Source organism: Balaenoptera musculus, chromosome 21 (genome assembly GCF_009873245.2).
Source record: "Balaenoptera musculus isolate JJ_BM4_2016_0621 chromosome 21, mBalMus1.pri.v3, whole genome shotgun sequence".
NCBI classification, from domain to species: Eukaryota; Metazoa; Chordata; class Mammalia; order Artiodactyla; family Balaenopteridae; genus Balaenoptera; species Balaenoptera musculus.
The window spans coordinates 17,494,689-17,517,535 of record NC_045805.1 but is presented as its reverse complement, the minus strand read 5'-3'; the positions used below and the strand labels follow the sequence as shown (position 1 = coordinate 17,517,535).

Below are 22,847 nucleotides of genomic sequence, written 5' to 3'. Positions count from 1 at the left end.
CCATAAAAGAATTTCCCTTGGGGTCACTGTTACAGGTGATGATTCTAATATATCACATTTTCTTTCTTTCTCTTCCTCCCCTCTTAAATTCTTGCCATTCAACTCCACAGAGTGGTGTCCAGCATTAACTAAGAAACGAAAAAGTACGGCAAAATTTTGCTCTTTACATTAAAAATAAAACAGAAACTCGGTTGGGACTGTCCAGAGACACTGACTAACAGGAGGTTTATAAATTCTACAAAGGCCGATGAAAAATGCCAGAATGGAGATAACCTTTAATAGTCACCACTTCTTTCTGTATATGACACTGTGAATGTACCTCTTGAGTTGTCCGGTTTAGGCACATCTTTGCAGGTGTTCTGCGATTATCAAGGAAGAAGGGATTTTTCCAACGGTCATAATTTGTTTGTACCACGTACCATATACCCTGCTTGGGGTCGAGTCTAGATACAAAAAGAGAGATTCCTCCTAGGTTTCATGCCTTAAACCTGTACATACGTCAGTCTATGCTTTACTGTCTGCTTATTTTGCTTTAACAAAGGTACTTACTCATATATATCCAAAGACTGTACTCTGTCTCGTGTAATCACACAACCCTGCCCAGACTTGTTGCCTCCCAGGATAAAGTATGCTGGGGCCAATATCTTGGTTTTGGTCAATATAGTCTTGGCTTCTTCATAACTATATAGAAACATTTGAAACAAAGGAAACATTTTTAGTTGTCTTGGAATGGGAATTTTTTAGCTGTGGAAACAAAGGGGAAACAAATATCTGAGGAACACATTTTTTTTAAAAAGGATAGCGAACAACGGCTCAGGAAGAAACAATCCCTGACTCCTGTGTGGTGAAACACTGAGATCTGAAATGTTCCCTCTAACCTGAAGGACAAAAAAAACAGTCTCAAGAGATAACCTTTCACACTTACAGTCTATACCTTTCACTCAACAACAGAACTAGGAAAAATAATATATAAATATATATATATATATATATATATAAGATAAGTGATCACAAAGCACCAAGCTGATCTCCCTGTGCTATGCAGCTGCTTCCCACTATCTATCTGTTTTACATTTGGTAGTGTATATATGTCCATGCTGCTCTCTCACTTCGTCCCAGCTTCCCCTTCCCCCTCCCCGTGTCAAGTCCATTTCCTACATCTGCGTCTTTATTGCTGTCCTGCCCCTAGGTTTGTCAGCACCATTTTTAAAAAAATATAGATTCCATATATATGTGTTAGCATACGGTATTTATTCTTCTCTTTCTGACTTACTTCACTCTGTATGACAGACTCTAGATCCATCCACCTCACTACAAATAACTCAGTTTCGTTTCTTTTTATGGCAGAGTAATATTCCATTGTATATATGTGCCACATCTTCTTTATCCATTCATCTGTTGATGGACACTTAGGTTGGTTCCGTGTCCTGGCTATTGTAAATAGTGCTGCAATGAACATTGTGGTACATGGCTCTTTGAATTACGGTTTTCTTAGGGTATATGCCCAGCGGTATTGCTGGGTCATATGGTTTTCTCAGGGTATATGACCCAGTGGTATTGCTGGGTCGTATGGTAGTTCTATTTTTAGCTTTTTAAGGAACCTCCATACTGTTCCCCATAGTGGATGCACCAATTTACATTCCCACCGACAGTGGAGGGTTCCCACTTTTCTCCACACCCTCTCCAGTATCTTATTGTTTGTAGATTTTTTGATGGTGGCCATTCTGACCGGTGTGAGGTGATACCTCATTGTAGTTTTGATTTGCATTTCTCTAATGATTAGTGATGTTGAGCATCCTTTCATGTGTTTGTTGGCAATCTGTGTATCTTCTTTGGAGAAATGTCTGTTTAGGTCTTCTGCCCATTTTTGGATTTGTTTGTTTGTTTTTTTGATATTGAGCTGCATGAGCTGCTTGTATATTTTGGAGATTAATCCTTTGTCAGTTGCTTCGTTTGCAAATATTTTCTCCCATTCTGAGGGTTGTCTTTTCATCTTGTTTATGGTTTCCTTTGCTGTGCAAAAGTTTTTAAGTTTCATTAGGTCTCATTTGTTTATTTTTGTTTTTATTTCCATTTCTCTAGGAGGTGGGTCTAAAAGGATCTTGCTGTGATTTATGTCACAGAGTGTTCTGCCTATGTTTTCCTCTAAGAGTTTTATAGTGTCTGGCCTTACATTTAGGTCTTTAACCCATTTTGAGTTTATTTTTGTGTATGGTGTTAGGAAGTGTTCTAATTTCATTCTTTTACATGTAACTGTCCAGTTTTCCCAGCACCACTTACTGAAGAGGCTGTCTTTTCTCCACTGTATATTCTTGCCTCCTTTATCAAAGGTAAGGTGACTATATGTGCATGGGGGTATTATGATTTAAATGAAGATTTTATTATACAAATTTTTCTTTTCTGTATGGGTGGGGATTTTTTTTTTACACCAAGAAAAATTCATAGATGCCCTTCATAGGGGCACTATCCCCAGAACTTTTTAAATAAATCATTTCACTTTCTTGCTATAAACATACACACACAAAACATGAAGAATTCCATGAGTGTCAAAGGTTCACCTAAGAAATTCTGAAATAGTTCCTCAGTGGAAGATAAAGCTGGGAAATATTTTAATGTGAGTAATTTAAAGTAAACTATATTAAAAGGATCATACAGCATGATGCAAAGATGGTTCAACATCCACAAATCAATCAATTTGATACGCCCATTAACAAAATGAAGGATAAAAATATGATCATCTTAATAGGTGCAGAAAAAGCATTTGACAAAATTCAACGTCCATTTATTCAACATCTCAAAAAAGTGGGTATAAAGGAAACATACCTCAACATAATAAGGGCCATATATGACAAGCCCACAGTTAACATCATACTCAGCAGTAAAAAGCTAAAAGCTTTTTCTCTAAGATTAGGAACAAGACAAAGTTGCCCACTCTTGCCATTTTTATTCAATACAGTATTGGCAGTATTAGCCAGAGTAATCAGGCAAGAAAAAGAAATAAAAGGTATCCAAATCAGAAAGGAAGAATTGGAATTGTCACTATCTGCAGATGACATAATACTCTATATAGAAATCCCTAAAGACTCCACCAAAAAAACTGTTAGGAATAATAAATTCAGTAAAGTTGCAGGACACAAAATCAGTATACAAAAATCAGTTGTGGTTCCATACACTAATAACGAACTATCAGAGAAATTAAGAAAACAATCCCATTTACAATTACATTAAAAAGAATAAAATAGGGCTTCCCTGGTGGCACAGTGGTTAAGAATCCTCCTGCCAATTCAGGGGACACGGGTTCGATCCCTGATCCGGGAAGATCCCACATGCCACGGAGCAACTAAGCCCATATATCACAACTACAACTACTGAGCCTGCGCTCTAGAGCCCACGAGCCACAACTACTGAGCCCACGTGCCACAACTACTGAAGCCCATGTGCCTAGAGCCTGTGCTCCGCAACAAGAGAAGCCACTGCAATGAGAAGCCCGCTCACCGCAACTAGAGAAAGCCCACACACAGCAACAAAGACCCAATGCAGCCAAAAATAAATAAATAAATGTATATATATATTAAAAAAATCTCTATAAAAAAGAATAAAATACATGGGAATAAATTTAACCAAGGAGGTGAAAGACCTGTACAGTGAGAACTATAAGACACTGTTGAAAGAAGCAGAAGGAGACACAAATGAACAGAAAGATACTCCACTGTCATGGACTGGAAGAATTAATGTTAAAATGTCCAAACTACCCAAAACAATCTACAGGTTCACGGCAATCCCTATCAAAACTCCAAAGGCATTCTTCACAGAAACAGAACAATCCTAAAATTTGTGTGGAATCACAAAAGGCCCTGAATAGCCAAAGCAATCTTGAAAAAGAAGAATAATTATATTCCACACTGTATTACAAAGCTATAGTAATCAAAACAATGGTACTGGCATAAAAACAGACACATAGATCAATGGAACAGAATAGAGAGCCCATAATTAATTTATGAAAAAAGAACCAAGAATATACATTGGAGAAGGACAGTCTCTTCAATAAATGGTGTTTGGGAAACTGGACAGCTACATGCAAAAGAATGAAACCAAACCACGATCTTACACCATACACAAAAATCAAAATGGATTAAAGACTTAAATGTAAGACCTGAAATCTCCTAAAGGAGAACACAGGCAATAAGCTCCTTGACACTGGTCTTGGCAATGAGTTTTTGGATTTGACACCAAAACAAAGGCAACAAAGACAAAAATAAACAAGTGGGAATACCTCAAACTAAAAAGCTTCTAAACAAATAAAGCTGTCAACAAAATGAAAAGGCAACCCAGTGAATGGGAGAAAATATTTGCAAATCATATATCTGATAAGGGGTTAATATCCATAATATATCTGGAACTCATACCACTCAATAGCAAAAAAAAGACAACCTGATTAAAAAATGGACAGAGGATCCGAATAGACATTTTTCCAAAGATGGCCAACAGGTGCATGAGAAGGTGGGAAATGCAAATCAAAGCCACAATAAGGTATCTCACATGTCAGACGGGCTATTATCAAAGAGACAAGGGGTAACAAGTGTTGGCCAGGGCGGGGAGAAAAGGGAACCCTTGTGCACTGTTTGTGGGAATGTAAATTGGTGCAGCCACTATGAAACCACGAGTATGGAGGTTCCTCAAAAAGCTACAACCACCATTACCACCACCACCAGTCCCACTTCTAAGTATTTATCTGAAGGACATGAAAACACTAACTCAGAAAGATGTCTGCAGCCCCACATTTACCGCAGCACTATTTACACTAAGCCAAGTTATGGAAACAACCTAAGTGTCCATCTAAGGACAGATGGATAAAGAAGATGTGGTACATATACACAGAGTATTACTTAGCCAAAAAAAAAGAATGAAATCTTGCCATTTGTGACAACATGGATGGACCTTGAGAGCATTTTGCTAAATGAAATAAATCAGAGAAAGACAAATACCATGTGATCACACTTATAAGTGGAATCAAAAAACAAACAAAAGAATTCATAGATACAGAGAACAAACTGGTGGTTGACTGGGGGCGGGTGGTGACAGGTGGGCAAAATGGGTGAAGGGTCAAAAGGTACAAACTTGCAGTTATAAAATAAGTATAAGTCCTGGGGATGTCGTGTATATCATAGTGACTACAGTTAATAATACTGTACTGCATATTTGAAAGTTGCAAAGAAAGGAAATCTTAAAAGTTCTCATCAAAAGGAAAAAGAAATGTGTAACTACATGTGGTGATGGACGTTAACTAGACTTATTGGGGTGATCATCATGCCATATATACAAGTATCTAAACATCTTGTAGTACATCTTAAACTAATATGTCAATCGTATCTCAAGAAAAAAATAAAATAACAAATATTAAATCTGATAATAAAGCAACCAGATTACCTTGTGCTGTTTTCCAGAACTGATCTAATGATGAACCCTATCCACTTGGCATCTTTCTTTCCCAAAATCCATTCTATGACACCTGGAAGAGATCAAACACACACAGTGTCACAGGTCCTAGAAGAGATTAAACTATTAACCAGAAGGCACAGTAGCCCTCCTCTTAAAACAGCTATGAAATTCCCATTTTATTTAAGAACTCTCTACTCACCCATAAAACCGCCATTTGTACTGAAACGCTCATTGAGCGTAAGACTAAATAGTCCCTGAAAAGAAAACAAAGCAACGTCAGAAACCTCAACCATCCTGTTTAAGGCCCTCTCACTGTGCCATTTTACACTGTTATATCATCAGGTCCTGGATTGGGGAATTGAGCCGGGGTCGGGGGAGAAAAATCAAAACCATGATACTATCACCTTCTATTAACAGAGCTTTTTTAGAAGTTCAAAGCATTTTTCACATGTACTGTGTGAGGTAAGTAGGTGGGATGTTGTTGGCCACAATTTTCTGACCAGGAAACTTACGTGCAGAGACTTAATGACTAACTTGCCTGAGGGGCAGACCCATGGCCAGATTCCAGATTTACACTCCCAGCCCTTGAGACCCACCACATGCTTTATCTCCACAAAAGGCTCCGAAACCTCCACTTCCTACTCTTCTCTACCACATGAGCTCAAACCTAAGAAGGAAGGTAACAAGTACAATGCCATGAACTGGGGCTTCATATGCTTTTTAGGTCCTCATTTCCTTAGACTCCACCTTTCGCAGAGAGCTACCTGTAAAATTATGTAACAATAGATTCCTTACTGGTTTGAATCCTGTTAACATGCCCACATAGCCAGCAAAGCCTGCTGCCTTGAAGACAGTTTTATTGTTTCTTTGGAAGTCCAAATTCACTGTTAAAGGTTTTAGTTCCTCAGTTACGACCCAGGTATTATTATTTACATTCCACCTACAAAAGACAAATTTCAGTGACATTTAATAACAATGATAATAATGATGAATATGATAATGATGGTCAGGCATTACACCATGTGCTTTATCTACCTAATCCCTAATGATCAGTCCTCACAAGGATTTTTCAATATGGGTAGTTTTAGCCTCCATTTTCCACATGATAAAACTGAGGCTCAGAGAAGTTAAGTAACTCCCCCAACATGACACAGCCTATATTAGCAAACCCCAGGTTAGTATTTAGGTCTCTAATTACAAAGCCCTGTTATATTTTTTTCAGAAAGGTCAAGAAGACACATGAAATAGAATGCTACGCTTCCTTCTAAGCAATAAACTAGACGTGCATCTAGGGCCTTCAAGCATGCTCCAGATTTCTGTTCACTGGGTGCACCTCAGCTACAAACTCTCAAATAACTGAATAAGAGTGTGCCCACCTGGTCTCAAAACTAAGGAATCTAGGATCTCTACTTCTGGTCATATTCTGGGAATGACTTGGGACTTACTTTTCATCAGTGTAATACAACCTACTCTTCTTAGGGACTGAGACACACCACATTTTTTACTTACCCAAGAAATACTCCAAAATCCATGTTTCGCGCATGTAGTAGATGACCTAATTCAAAGTAAGCAGAAGAGACATGTAACAGCAATTATGACAGTATGATTGATTCTAAACCAAAGCTGGACACTTAATTTTGGTTAAGTGATATTCCCAACTATTCAATCCAACAATAAGAGTTAAGCAGCATCTCATATCATAGGCTGTAACAAGATCAAACTGCTGTCCCTGTCACATTGGCCAGATTCCCCCCCCAATACCTGAGAGCACGGGGTTCCAGAGAACTGAGACTGGAATATGGGACAAGGGTACGTGGTCATTTTGTGGTTCACTATGACACAGTCCTACTCAGACACAGCTATCTCAGCCTCATCTAATGCAACTTACCAACATGCTTCCCTTCAGGGATTGTCGCCTACAGCTATACCCAGAGTACAGGTCAAAAATAAGAGTGAATCAGGGTAAATCATCCTGTGCCTTGTACACTGGGGACTTGTCAGGAAAAACATGGAAAAGTGAGCACAGGGTCCCTTGGCTGGAAAATGATGGGAGAAAGTCTGTCCTGCCCCTGTGAGTACTTATATCAAATCATAAATAGGGGTATAAGTAGACTATGAAGAATAGTAAGAATGTTTATAATCCTGAAACACTTCTTCAAAGAGTTTTGCATACCTGAATTAAACTTTAGTAGGCATTACAGTGGTCTTAAAATAAGAAGAGCTTTCAATTCACTTTCAAAAACTTACCAAGGTCTGTAAAACCATATGCAACATGCACATGGTATTTACATAGTAAGCCTGTATTTTACAAGTTCTAATTTCATTTATTTAAAGATTTTTCTTCTACTTTGTACCACCCACCTTCCCTCAGCACACGTTTATTTACCTTCTTTGTCTTCTGTTATTATTGAAGTACAAATGGTAAAAAATTCATAGAAAATATTGAATAAAATAATCTCTCCTATGAGAAAAGACAGGAAAATTTTGGTCAATATATAGAACCATGACGTTGTTAGAAAATTCTTTTTTAAGAAAAGGTTGAAATATCATCGCCGTGTGAGTTTTTGCCAGGGCATACGTAAGTGTCCGCAGACAGTCTGAGTGAGTCTGAATGGCTGGTTGGGTGGACATGTCTCACTAGCCTGTACTCTCTGCAGACTCAAGATGAAACGAGTCCCCAGAGAAGCAGCTATTGGACAAGCTGAACCCCTGGGCATGTTGGAATTATACGGCAACATAATGTTCACATTTTTCGTCAATATGCTTCATTTTAGTTTTCTTTGGAGGGCTCAAATATGATAATTTAATACATCTGGGTGTTGGTTGGATGCCGAAAATGTATTTTGCCCAGGTTTTTAGAGTGTGACTAATATTTCTAAGGTGAGAAAAGAGACAATAAAATAAGTGTTGAGCTTATCAAGAAATTCCATTGTAAAACATTTTAATTTTTGAACATTTTCCCTAACCTGTACAATAATAATACCACTCAGCCTTTAATTTGAAGGTATACAACACACTTTTTCTCTGTTCCATTTCATGTTAACATGTTAAGCTTAATGTTTTTTTCCCACCCTAATGTTTATTTTATTTCCATTTGATTTCTATTTTGGTGAAATTCCACTCTTATTTTATTATGACTCATATGTTAACCTTCTCAATCCATTTTTCTCTTGAGATATTTATACGTGGTATTCATTTGCTAGAGTCCTTTACATAATAAAGGAATTAAAGACATTTCTCATATAGACTGAAAAAATATATTTCTAGTATGTTAATTATATTTTTAAAGAAGCAAAAACAAAAAAAATTAGCCACTTTTGTTGATAAATACTATTGATTTTTAGAAATTCTCAGTCATCTCTTGTAAAACCAAGGTATATAGAGTTTACTTAAAGTAACAACTCTATTGATTTGATGGCTTAAAAATAAAACTTTGGGGCGGCAGAAAAAGTCTTTTTCATTAAACTAAGTGCTATAAATTGGAAATGGAAATTTTAAAAATAGCTTCCAAAAACATCAATACTTAAGGATATGATGATTATGAAGAATATGATAAATGATGTAACAAAGGATCTGATGAATGAATGATATGCAAGACCTCTTCCCTGAAAATAAAAAATACTGCTCAGAGAAACCAATAACCTAAATAAATGCTGAAATCTCATATACCAAGTTTGTGGCTTGGAAAACTCAGTATTATAATCCCACTGAAAATATCAGTAGGCTCTTTTGTCAAGTTGATTCTCAAATTTATGTGGAAATGCAAAGGGTCTAGAATACCTAAGAGAATTTTAAAGAAAAAAAGTTAGAAAACTTACACTACCTAATATTAAGACTTACTATAAAGCTTTAGTAATTGCAGTAGCATGGTATTGGTGTAAGGAAAGACAAACAGACAAATGAAACGAGGTGGAAAGTCCCCAGATAGAATCAGATACATGCAATCATGTGATTTATATCAAAGGCACCACTGCAATTTACTGAGGGAATGATAGTCTTTTTAATAAACGGTGTTGTCAATTGGAAAAAACTTGAACCTTGATCCCTAACTCATACCATATGCAAAAGTTAACTCAAGATACACAATGGGCCTATATGTAAAAAGTAAACAAAAAACATACAGAAGAAAACATAGAAGAATATGTTTGGGGGTAGGCAAAGATCACTTAAATGGACATAAAAAGCACTACCCATCAAAAAATTGAAAAACTGGACTGCATTAAAATTAAGAATTTCTGTTCATCAAAAGACACCAATAATTTGTAACATTAAAGCCAACCCCCATCCTAAATTTGTTCACTCCCCTACTCCACTTGTTTCTTTCAAGCTATTGCCAATTTTATCCCTGTTTAACCTTTGTGCTAGATAAGCAGATGCTATTAAATCTTGGACTACTGAGTAGGCCTCTTGAAAACAGCAGTCAGTCTTTGACAAAAGAATGTTGAGAGATATTCTAAGCAGTTTTTTTTTTTAAGCAAAAAACATTAATTAAAATGAATAAATTGAGGACATTTGTAAAATAAAAAAAAAAAAAAAAAAAAAAAAAAAAAAAAAAAAAAAAAAGACACCAATAAGAAAATAAATGCAAGCTACAGTGTGGCAGAAGATGTTCGGCATACATATATCTGACAAAGGACCTGTATCAGTATACATATAAAGAATTCCTTCAAACCAATAAAAATGGGTATTAGATTTAACAAGCACAATGAAGGAAGGAGGGAGGAGGGAGGAAGGGAAGAAGAAAGGAAGGAAAAAAGGAAAAGGTCAATAAACTGTTCAATCTCATTAGTCATCAGGGAAATGCAAATTAAACAATAATGGACGAATATAACACACTCGACAAAATGGCCCAAATAAAAAAGACTGAGACTATCACGTGGAGAGTTAGCAAGTGGAGAAAACGAAAACTCTTGTACTAGGTTGACTGTCAGTGGGTACAGTCACTTTGGAAAACTGGCTGGCAGAGTGTACAAGGCTAAACATATAGCTACCCTGTGACTCAGGACATAGCGCAGAGAAATGAGTGCGTATGCCCATCAAAGCACATGTACAAGAGTGCTCATAACTGCTTTATTCTTAATATCCCAAATCTGGAAACAACAAATATCCTATTCATACAACAGCCTACTACCTATAATGATAAGTGCAAGAAACCAGACAACAGTTCATACTGTTCGGCTCTATTTGTAAGACGTTCAAGAGGCAAAATTAATCTACAGTGAAGTCAGAAGAGTGGTTAACAGGGGACTCAAAACTGTGTGAAAGTGCAGGATGGAGCATGCTGGATTGCTGGAATTTATTTCTGTATCTTGTTCTGAGTTGTGATTACATGCATGTATGCGTTTAAAAAACTCTACTGCGCTGTATACTTAAGATCTGTGCACTTTATTGTATGTATACCATACCTCAATAAAAAAAATTTTAAGTACTTTATTCAATTTTTTAAAAGCTGTGAAGTGCACTTTACCTAAAGGTATTTCAGTAACTGCTGCAATCCCCTTCATTTCCTCCTCGAAAGGCCCAGGAAAGTTGCCAAGTAGACCAGGCTGAAAAACAAATACATTAACAGTCATTCAGCCTAAAGTGTGGCTTTGAGATTTGGTTCTTTAACATATAATTTGTACTAGCTATTGCTGCCATAATAGGTGATCAAAGCTTACTTTTGAACGCACTTTCACATCATGTATTTCTAAAAGATTCTATGTAATACTCAATATTGGGCCCCTATAATTCTTGCTTGTATACCCCATAAACTCATCTCAAGTACTAGGCAGAGACCTATGATTCTCAGATTGTTTTTTCCCGCCTTATAGTTCACCCTATTCTCTAGAGAGATGAACTGGAGTAGTTCCACTTGGATGTCCTAACATGGCTCACAACACAGGAACATCACAACAAGCCCTCCTCATCTCTGCTCAAACTTGCCCTCCAGCCATTAGCATCACACCCTCATTACTGCTGTCCTTCCTGAACCGTGGTTTCGCTTTCTGAGGTTCCAGTTACCCGTGGTCAACCACAGCCCAAAAATATTAAATGGAAAATCCCAGAAGTAAACAATTCATGAATTCTAAATTGCATGCCATTCTGAGTAGCACGATGAAATCTCCTGCCATCCTACCCTGTCCCACCTGGGGTCCCCAACCACTGACGCTGTCTGCTCCTGACATTCAACCATCAGCTTTGTCACGGCTTGATGATCCAGGATCACCAGAAGCACATGCTCCTCCTTCTGAAGTAATGTCAGGTCACTAGTAGCCTAATGGTACGTCACAATGCCCACTTCATTCACCTCACGTCACCTCATCATGTAAACATTGAATCATCTCACATCGTCACAAGAAGAAGGGTGAGTACAGGACAGTACGACAGCTTGAGAGAGAGAGCACATTCACATGACTTTTATTACACTGTACTGTTATAATTGTTATATTTTATTATTAGTTGTTGTTAATCTCCTACTGTGCCTAATTTAAAAATTAAACTTATAGGTGTGTATTTATAGGAAAAAAATAAAGTACACATAGGGTTCAGTACTATCTACAGTTTCAGGCATCCACTGGGGGTCTTGGAATGTATCTCCCAAGGATGAGGGGTACTAATGTACTATTCCCTTCCCACACTCATAGCAACAAATCTGTATTCTAGTGATTCACAAAACATTTGTCATGGTTAACAGCCAATCTTAGGCTGAGATGCATTACCACATCCTGTTAGCAAACAATGGACACATGAGCAAATTCAATGGTGGACATACATACTTTTTTTGCATGGTTTGATTTATATACATCATTAAGTGATTACCAAAATAAGTTCAATGAACATCCATCATCTCATATAAATATAAAATTCAAAAAAAAAGAAAAAAATTTTTTTCTTGTGATGAGAACTCCTAGGATTTTCTCCTTAACAACTTTCATATGTAACACACAGCAGCGTTAATTACAATCATCATGCTGTACATTACATCCCTAGTACTTATTTATCTTGTAACTGAAGTTTGTAACTTTTGACCACCTTCATCCAATCCACCTTCCCAAATCTGATCTCTTTTTCTACGAGTTACTTTGTTTTTGAAGTATAATTGACCTACAACACTATGTTAGTTCCCAGTACACAACATGGTGATTCAATATTCTATACATTTAAAAATGATCAAGTCTAGTTATATCTGTCACCATAAAAAGATGTTAAATTATTATTATTAATTATATTCCCCACACTGTGCATTTTATACCCATGACTCTTTTATTTTGTAACTTTAAGTTTGTACCTGTTAATCTCCCTCACCTGTTCCTCTCCTCCCCCCAACCCCTCTCCCCTCTGGCAACTACCTGTTTATTCTCTGTATGTATGACTCTGTTTCTGTTTTCTTAACGTTTGTTCATTTGTTTTGTTTTTTAAATTCCACATATAAGTGAAAACATACAGTATCTGTCTTTCTCTGACTTATTTCACTTAGCATAATACCGTCTAGGTCTTTCCATGTTGTCGCAAATGGCAGGATTTCATTCTTTTTTACCTCTGAGTATTATTCCATTGTATGTATATATATGCCACATCCTCTTTACCCATTCATATATACTTTTATTCTCAACTGCAACTATTCACTAACAATTAGATCAAGAATTAAGCTTACAGCCTCTTGCTAAGATAATGTGTTTAAGGTTTGCAAGTCTCATTTTTCACCAACTTGGTATTTATATGTAATGTAATCTAACTAAGCAAATCATTTTTCCGCCTAGGAATTCAAAGCATTGCACAAGTGGAATACTCCTGCCAATTTAACAAACGAAAATGACTTACTGAACATTTGTTTACCATTTTTTACATGCAAGCACTGGGCTTTACATACAGTAAGTCGTTTAATCCTCACAACCACCATATGAAATATGTATTATTAGTAAATTCTCCCTGGTGAGAAATCTGAAGTTGCATATGTTAAGAAACTTGTCGAAGGACACACAGCTAGCGTGTGACTGATCTAACCTTAAAATCCAATGTTTAAAGAACAAACAAAACCCCTAATGTCTGACTGCGAAGTCTGGGCACCTAGACCTTCTGCATGCTGCCCTCCCTGCTGACACGCAGGTTAGGGGGATTAGGGCACCTGGGGCACCTGGGGGCCTCTTCTGCTACTGCTTCTGCCAACATTTGTATTTTGGGGAAGTCTGCTGAGTATGAACACAAAGGATAGCCTTAATCAAAGGCTCTGAGAGCATAAACATGAGGAATAACAGGTTTGGTGGTTGGCAGGTTCAAGTGTCATAGGGATGGTGTGCCCAGAACGTCCAGCCTCTAGGACAATGATTCTCGACCAGGGATGGCTTTCCCCCCAGGGGAGATCTGGTGAAGTCTAGAGACATTTTTGGTTGTCACAACTGAAGGGGTGCTACTGGCATCCAGCGAGTCGAGGCCAAGGGTGCTGCTCAACAACCTACAATGCACAGACAGTGCCCACAACAAAGTGTTACCCAGTCCCACGCCATCACTACTGAGGTTAAAACAGCTGCCGTAGGGCCTCGGTTTCCTCCCCAGTCCTTTGCACCCTGCCAGCCGGCGAGGGCCCCAACGCAAAGACTGAAAGAGGATGATGAGGATCTCTCTGGGGGTTCTAGGGGCCAGGCCCTAGATTTTCCACTGGTTTCATCTAAATAAAAAAAGGGTCTGAGAAATGGAATCTTCCTGCATGACCAAGAAACGAAATGGTCTGGCGAACGCACAAAGACACGAAACACACAACCCAAGTGCGTTTCAGGGGTCACAGCTACTGAGGGGCAGGGCTGGGCTGAGCGTGTCGTTTGGTCGTGTCTAGAACATCTCTCAGCGTCTTGACATACTCAGGCAAAGTACTTAAGAAAAACCCAAATTTTCAACAGTGAGCTTGCAAACCTAAGTACACATAACAGAAGGAAATGCTGTCCTCCCAGATGAAATATGGATATTTGCCCAATGCTCTGTAAAACAGTTCACACTTTTATAAAACAATAAAGTGCAGCTAACTGCCAACATGTGCCATGCTATTTTATGTCGTCCTATTACTGTCATTATTACCAAGCCCCAGAATTTTAAGTCCCTCTGAAGTTTTGACAGTAGTCTGGAATAAAAGCAAACTTGTCCAAATTATGCCTTTAAATAAATAACAGAGCCTTTGCTGAACTCTTGTGTGTATATGTGTACCTGTGTGTGTTTAACATTTACTGTAGGAAATAATATTTCTTACCAACTTTTGATCCACTAACTGCACAATTTTTCCACTTGGCTCAAATGCATTTATCATATTTTTCAGGGAATTCACTATAACTTTTAGCTGAAAAATAAATTTAAAAATTGATAAGAGACATAAAGAAGTGTTGACATTTAAGATTAATACTGGTATAATGAAAACAGATATAGACCTTTTGACTTACCCATATGCAGCTAAATAAAGGAGTACTATTTAAAAACGTATACGTAAACACATCTTTAACATGACATTTGATTAACCATTTAGATGATGCATATGATATGAGATAAAGAAACAAAGGCAAAGGCTAGTAAAAAGAGCAAGACGCTACAGAGAAATGACATCTTTCCTCTACTATCATTTATTGTAAATGGCAGAGAACCATGGAAAGTAGATTCTTAAAATACTTGGTACATAATATCATGACGTGTTCTTTCAAATGCAATTATATCCAGTAAAGTCAGAAACAAAAGATTTAAGAATCATAGCATACCGCTGGTGCCTTGTCAACCATCAATTCATGCCATCTTTTGTACGGTGGTAAATCGAGATTTATAGTGTACCACGGAACCGGACCCCTATAGCTGTAATGAGAGGGGTATCATCTTGAAATGTTAAAAGCAGTTTTTTGATGATGGTTAGATAGTTACATCCATATGGATATGTTAGAGACATATTCTTAATAACAATAGAGAAACTGGCACTCAAACCAAAACTCGCAAAAAAAGCTCACTTCCCACGCAGTGCTTCTGCCCTATGTTGTATATACAATCACAAGTCATTTTAGAAATCCTAGAATAGAATTATATGTTCTAGAAGGTTAATGTGTCGTGGTGATAGGCAAAATAATCAACTTTGGCTCAAGAGCTATACGTAACCTGAATATCACTGCTAGAAAATATCTGCCCTTTTTTCCCTCCTAAATCTCTACGAAGATTTAGTCTAGGCTCTGGGCACTTCTCCAGTTGGTTTCCCAGCCTCAGAATTCCCTCTTAGTCTAACACTACTGTCAAATCACTGACTCCAGCGCTGGCTTCAGTAAGGTCACTTTTTAAGCCCCCAGAGTGGCAACACAGTGTATGAGCTTCCCTGGGTGTATGTATACGGTTCTATGAAACTGTTAACCAGAAGCCACTCACGCTGTGATTTAGACAGAAAAGGAAAGCACGTGCAATTCTGGAAACATACATGTAAACCGAATCACAAGATTGAATTTTGTTTTTCTCAAAGCACTTTCAACCTCCCATTTCCTTAGTAGCTGATCTCTATATTAAATACTGTAACACTTAAATCCCAGAAAAAAGCTTTACATAAAAACGAATGAATTCAACTTCTAACCGTAATTTCACACGTGAAATTCTGTCCCACAATTCAGTAAAATAATGACTGTTCCTCCTGTTACGGCAGGGGCGACACCGCCTCGCCTCTCCGCCAGCGCACATTTGGATCTCCGTGTCTACTAGCAATGATAAGTCAGCGCCCCACTGGAGGCAGGCACGTTGGTGGCACTGTCATAAGATACGTGTTCTACCCGTGAACTCCAATCAGCTGCTTCTCCCCGCGTAACTTCCAACAAAACCCAAACCGTGTCCCTGTATCTGCCCTAAACTCCTGATTCTTTTTCAGTCTAGGATTCCAAAGAAGAAATGGAGAGGACAAACTCATTACAGCAGAGGATTATGATTAAGTGGGAATGGGAAGACCCCAGAAGCCTCTCTACAGTAAAATCTCCACTCATCAGAATTCTTTGACAAAACCGTTATTAATCTGATGAAGAAAATTATTTTAATAGCGAAAGCTTACTATGATTTTGGCTAACTATAATCCCATGTTTCACTTCTCATTCAATACTTTTCTAAAATATTTCAGTATTTAACATCTGTACCTCAATTTCCTAGAGAAATAGAGTATTTACCTTATGAGAGCAGTGAAGATTACATGAAATATGCAAAAAATACTTAGCAGCATCGGTATTTATTTATCTATTTAGGCTGTGCCGTGCAGCACGCGGAATCTTATTAGTTCCCCAACCAGGAACTGAACCTGTGCCCCCTGCATCGGGAGCTCGCAGTCTTAACCACTGGACTGCCAGGGAAGTTCCACAGCATTGGTATTTTTTTTTTTAATTTTATTTTACTTATTTTTTTATACAACAGGTTCTTATTAGTCATCAATTTTATACACATCAGTGTATACATGTCATTCCCAATCTCCCAATTCATCACACCACCATCCCCACCCCCCCGCGGCTTTCCCCCCTTGGTGTCCATATGTTTGTTCTCTACATCTGTGTCTCAACTTCTGCCCTGCAAACCGGTTCATCTGTACCATTTTTCTAGGTTCCACATACATGCGTTAATATACGATATTTGTTTTTCTCTTTCTGACTTACTTCCCTCTGTATGACAGTCTCTAGATCCATCCACGTCTCAACAAATGACCCAATTTCGTTCCTTTTTATGGCTAATACTCCACTGTATATATGTACCACAACTTCTTTATCCACTCGTCTGTCGATGGGCATTTAGGCTGCATCTATGACCTGGCTATTGTAAATACTGCTGCAATGAACATTGGGGTGCATGTGTCTTTTTGAATTATGGTGTTCTCTGGGTATATGCCCAGTAGTGGGATTCCTGGATCATATGGTAATTCTATTTTTCGTTTTTTAAGGAACCTCCATACTGTTCTCCATAGTGGCTGTATCAATTTACATTCCCACCAACAGTGCAAGAGGGTTCCCTTTTCTCCACACCCTCTCCAGCATTTGTTGTTTCTAGATTTTCTGATCGTGTCCATTCTAACTGGTGTGAGGTGGTACCTCATTGTAGTTTTGATTTGCATTTCTCTAATAATTAGTGATGTTGAGCAGCTTTTCATGTGCTCCTTGGCCGTCTGTATGTCTTCTTTGGAGAAATGTCTATTTAGGTCTTCTGCCCACTTTTGGATTGGGTTGTTTGTTTCTTTAATGTTGAGCTGCATGAGCTGTTTATATATTTTGGAGATTAATCCTTTGTCCGTTGATTCGGTTGCAAATATTTTCTCCTATTCTGAGGGTTGTCTTTTCATCTTGTTTATGGTTTCCCTTGCTGTGCAAAATCTTTTAAGTTTCATTAGATCCGATTTGTTTATTTTTGTTTTTATTTCCATTACTCTAGGAGGTGGATCAAATAAGAACTTGCTGTGATTTATGTCAAAGAGTGTCCTTCCTATGTTTTCCTCTAAGAGTTTTATAGTGCCCGGTCTTACATTGAGGTCTTTAATCCATTTTGAGTTTATTTTTGTGTATGGTGTTAGGGAGTGTTCTAATTTCATTCTTTTTCATGCAGCTGTCCAGTTTTCCCAGCAGCACTTATTGAAGAGACTGTCTTTTCTCCATTGCATATCCTTGCCTCCTTTGTCACAGATTAGTTGACCATAGGTGCGTGGGTTCATCTCTGGGCTTTCTATTTTGTTCCATTGATCTATGTTTCTGTTTTTGTGCCAGTACCATATTGTCTTCATTACTGTAGCTTTGTAGGATAGTCTGAAGTCAGGGAGTCTGATTCCTCCAGCTCCGTTTTTTTCCCTCAAGACTGCTTTGGCTATTCGGGGTCTTTTGTGTCTCCAGACAAATTTTAAGATTTTTTCTTCTAGTTCTGTAAAAAATGCCATTGGTAATTTGATAGGGATTGCACTGAATCTGTAGATTGCTTTGGGTAGTTTGGCCATTTTCACAATACTGATTCTTCCAATCCAAGAACATGGTATATCTCTCCATCTGTTCGTATCATCTTTAATTTCTTTCATCAGTGTCTTATAGTTTTCTGCATGCAGGTCTTTTGTCTCCCTAGGTAGGTTTATTCCTAGGTATTTTATTCTTTTTGTTGCACTGGTAAATGGGAGTGTTTCCTTAATCTCTCTTTCAGATTTTTCATCATTAGTGTATAGGAATGCAAGAGATTTCTGTGCATTAATTTTGTATCCTGCAACTTTACCAAATTCATTGATTAGCTCTAGTAGTTTTTTGGTGGCATCTTTAGGATTCTCTATGTATAGTATCATGTCATCTGAAACAGCGACAGTTTTATTTCTTCTTTTCCAATTTGTATTCCTTTTATTTCTTTTTCTCCTCTGATTGCCATGGCTAGGACTTCCAAAACTATGTTGAATAATAGTGGTGAGAGTGGACATCCTTGTCTTGTTCCTGATCTTAGAGGAAATGCTTTCAGTTTTTCACCATTGAGAATGATGTTTGCTGTGGGTTGGTCGTATATGGCCTTTATTATGTTGAGGTAGGTTCCCTCTATGCCCACTTTCTGGAGAGTTTTTATCATAAATGGGTGTTGAATTTTGTCAAAAGCTTTTTCTCCATCGATTGAGATGATCATATGGTTTTTATCCTTCAATTTGTTAATATGGTGTATCACATTGATTGATTAGCATGTATTGAAGAATCCTTGCATCCCTGGGATAAATCCCACTTGATCATGGTGTATGATCCTTTTAATGTGTTGTTGGATTCGGTTGGCTAGTATTTTGTTGAGGATTTTTGCATCTATATTCATCAGTGATATTGGTCTGTAATTTTTTTTTTGTAGTATCTTTGTCTGGTTCTGGTATCAGGGTGATGGTGGCCTCATAGAATGAGTTTGGGAGTGTTCCTTCCTCTGCAATTTTTTGGAAAAGTTTGAGAAGGATGGGTGTTAGCTGTTCTCTAAATGTTTGATAGAATTCACCTGTGAAGCCATCTGGTCCTGGACTTTTGTTTGTTGGAAGATTTTTAATCACAGTTTCAATTTCATTACTTGTGATTGGTCTGTTCATATTTTCTATTTCTTCCTGGTTCAGTCTGGGAAGGTTACGCCTTTCTAAGAATTTGTCCATTTCTTCCAGGTTGTCCATTTTATTGGCATAGAGTTGCTTGTAGTAGTGTCTTAGGATGCTTTGTATTTCTGCGGTGTCTGTTGTAACTTCTCCTTTTTCATTTCTAATTTTATTGATTTGAGTCCTCTCCCTCTTTTTCTTGATGAGTCTGGCTAATGGTTTATCAATTTTGTTATCTTTTCAAAGAACCAGCTTTTAGTTTTATTGATCTTTGTCACTGTTTTCTTTGTTTCTATTTTATTTATTTCTGTTCTGATCTTTATGATTTCTTTCCTTCTGCTAACTTTGGGTTTTGTTTGTTCTTCTTCCTCTAGTTCCTTTAGGTGTAAGGTTAGATTGTTTATTTGAGATTTTTCTTGTTTCTTGAGGTAGGCTTGTATTGCTCTAAACTTCCCTCTTAGAACTGCTTTTGCTGCATCCCACAGGTTTTGATCGTTGTGTTTTCATTGTCATTTGTCTCTAGTATTTTTTGATTTCCTCTTTGATTTCTTCAGTGATCTCTTGGTTATTTAGTAACATATTGTTTAGCCTCCATGTGTTTGTGTTTTTTATGTTTTTTTCCCTGTAATTGATTTCTAATCTCACGGTGTTACGGTCAGAAAAGATGCTTGATATGATTTCAATTTTCTTAAATTTTACTGAGGTTTGATTTGTGACCCAAGATATGATCTATCCTGGAGAATGTTCCGTGTGCATTTGAGAAGAAAGTGTAATCTGCTGTTTTTGGATGGAATGTCCTATAAATATCAATTAAATCTGGTCTCTTTTGTCATTTAAAGCTTGTGTTTCCTTGTTAATTTTCTGTTTGGACAATCTGTCTATTGGTGTTAAGTGAGGTGTTAAAGTCCCCCACTATTATTGTGTTACTGTCGATTTCCTCTTTTATAGCTGTTAGCAGTTGCCTTATGTATTGAGGTGCTCCTATGTTGGGTGCATATATATTTATAATTGTTATATCTTCTTCTTGATCATTATGTAGTGTCCTTCCTTGTCTCTTGTAACATTATTATTGTAAAGTCTATTTTATCTGATATGAGTATTGCTACTCCAGCTTTCTTTTGATTTCCATTTGCATGGAATATCTTTTTCCATCCCTTCACTTTCAGCTTGAATGTGTCCCTAGGTCTGAAGTGGGTCTCTTGTAGACAGCATATATATGGGTCTTGTTTCTGAATCCATTCAGCAAGCCTGTGTCTTTTGGTTGGAGCATTTAATCCATTCACGTTTAAGGTAATTATCGATATGTATGTTCCTATTACCAGTTTCTTAATTGTTTTGGGTTTGTTTTTGTAGGTCCTTTTCTTCACTTGTGTTTCCCACTTAGAGAAGTTCCTTTAGCATTTGTTGTAGAGCTGGTTTGGTGGTGCTGAATTCTCTTAGCTTTTGCTTGTCTGTAAAGCTTTTGATTTCTCCATCGAATCTGAATGAGATCCTTGCTGGGTAGAGTAATCTTGGTTGTAGGTTCTTTCCTTTCATCACTTTAAGTATATCATGCCACTCCCTTCTGGCTTGTAGAGTTTCTGCTGAGAAATCAGCTGTTAACCTTGTGGGAGTTCCCTTGTATGTTGTCATTTTTCCCTTGCTGCTTTAAATTTTTCTTTGTCTTTATTTTTTGCCAATTTGATTACTATGTGTCTTGGTGTGTTTCTTCTTAGGTTTATCCTGCCTGGGACTCTCTGCGCTTCCTGGACTTGGGTGGATATTTCTTTTCCCATGTTAGGGAAGTTTTTGACTATAATCTCTTCAAATATTTTCTCTGGTCCTTTCTCTCTCTCTTCTCCTTCTGGGACCCCTATAATGCAAATGTTGTTGTGTTTAATGTTGTCCCAGAGGTCTCTTAGGCTGTCTTCATTTCTTTTCCTTCTTTTTTCTTTATTCTGTTCCACAGCAGTGAATTCCACCATTCTGTCTTGCAGGTCACTTATCCGTTCTTCTGCCTCAGTTATTCTGGTATTGATTCCTTCTAGTGTAGTTTTCATTTCAGTTATTGTATTGTTCATCTCTGTTTGTTTGTTCTTTAATTCTTTTAGGTCTTTGTTAAACATTTCTTGCATCTTCTCCATCTTTGCCTCCATTCTTTTTCCAAGGTCCTGGATCATCTTCACTATCGTTATTCTGAATTCTTTTTCTGGAAGGTTGCCTATCTCCACTTCATTTAGTTGTTTTCCTGGGGTTTTATCTTGTTCCTTCATCTGGTACATAGTTCTCTGCTTTTTCATCTTGTCTATCTTTCTATGAATACGGTTTTTGTTCCACAGGCTGCAGGATTGTATTTCTTCTTGCTTCTGCTGTCTGCCCTCTGGTGGATGAGGGTATCTAAGAGGCTTGTGCAAATTTCCTGATGGGAGGGACTGGTAGTGGGTAGAGCTGACTGTTGCTCTGGTGGGCAGAGCTCAGTAAAACTTTAATCTGCTTGACTGCTGATGGGTGGGGCTGGGTTCCGTCCCTGTTGGTTGTTTGGCCTGAGGCGACCCAACACTGGAGCCTTCCTGGGCTGTTTGGTGGGGCTAATGGCGGACTCTGGGAGGGCTCACGCTAAGGAGTACTTCCCAGAACTTCTGCTGCCAGTGTCCTTGTCCTCACGGTGAGCCACAGCCACCCCCAGCCTCTGCAGTAGACCCTCCAACACTAGCAGGTAGGTCTGGTTCAGTCTCCCCTGGGGTCACTGCTCCTTCCCCTGGGTCCCGATCCGCACACTACTTTGTGTGTGCCCTCCAAGAGTGGAGTCTCTGTTTCCCCCAGTCCTGTCGAAGTCCTGCAGTCAAATCCCATTAGCCTTCAAAGTCTGAGTCTCTAGGAATTCCTCCTCCCGCTGCCAGACCCCCAGGTGGGGAAGCCTGAGGTGGGGCTTAGAATCTTCACTCCAGTGGGTGGACTTCTGTAGTATAAGTATTCTCCAGTCTGTGAGTCACCCACCCAGCAGTTATGGGATTTGATTTTACTGTGATTGCGCCCCTCCTACCGTCTCATTGTGGCTTTTCCTTTTTCTTTGGTTGTGAGGTATCTTTTTTGGTGAGTTCCAGTGTCTTCCTGTCAATGACTGTCCAGCAGCTAGTTGTGATTCTTGTGTTCTCACAAGAGGGAGTAGGAGCACGTCCTTCTACTCCGCCATCTTGGTTCAGTATCCTCACTGCATTGGTATTTAATCAGTAGTGATCACTATAGAATATTTTCCTCCTTTACTCTGAACAATAAACATCATGAAATTATTTTTGAAACTTAGCATTTCCCGTGCCCAGGTCAGCACAAGCAACATTAATCACTGACTGAACCCACCTGGTAGCGTGGCAACTAGTCCAAGTGACACAACACACATACA

The 22,847-nt window shown here is 38.1% G+C and overlaps 1 protein-coding gene across 2 annotated transcripts in view; it reads right to left on the bottom strand.

Moving 5' to 3' along the window:
* The window catches only part of ASAH1 (N-acylsphingosine amidohydrolase 1), a 40,148-nt gene that overhangs the window by 1,934 nt on the left and 15,367 nt on the right, over positions 1-22,847 (bottom strand). Inside the window, exons 3-12 of one of the 2 annotated variants that reach the window (XM_036838940.1) lie at positions 15,156-15,246; positions 14,660-14,746; positions 10,907-10,985; positions 7,826-7,900; positions 6,949-6,994; positions 6,235-6,379; positions 5,639-5,693; positions 5,428-5,509; positions 550-681; positions 320-443 (exon numbers count right to left, since the gene is read on the bottom strand). In XM_036838940.1, the coding sequence (XP_036694835.1) occupies positions 320-443; positions 550-681; positions 5,428-5,509; positions 5,639-5,693; positions 6,235-6,379; positions 6,949-6,994; positions 7,826-7,900; positions 10,907-10,985; positions 14,660-14,746; positions 15,156-15,246 (916 nt within the window). The remainder of the gene's footprint in view (positions 1-319; positions 444-549; positions 682-5,427; positions 5,510-5,638; positions 5,694-6,234; positions 6,380-6,948; positions 6,995-7,825; positions 7,901-10,906; positions 10,986-14,659; positions 14,747-15,155; positions 15,247-22,847) is intronic. The other variant, XM_036838941.1, reaches the window with a different exon arrangement.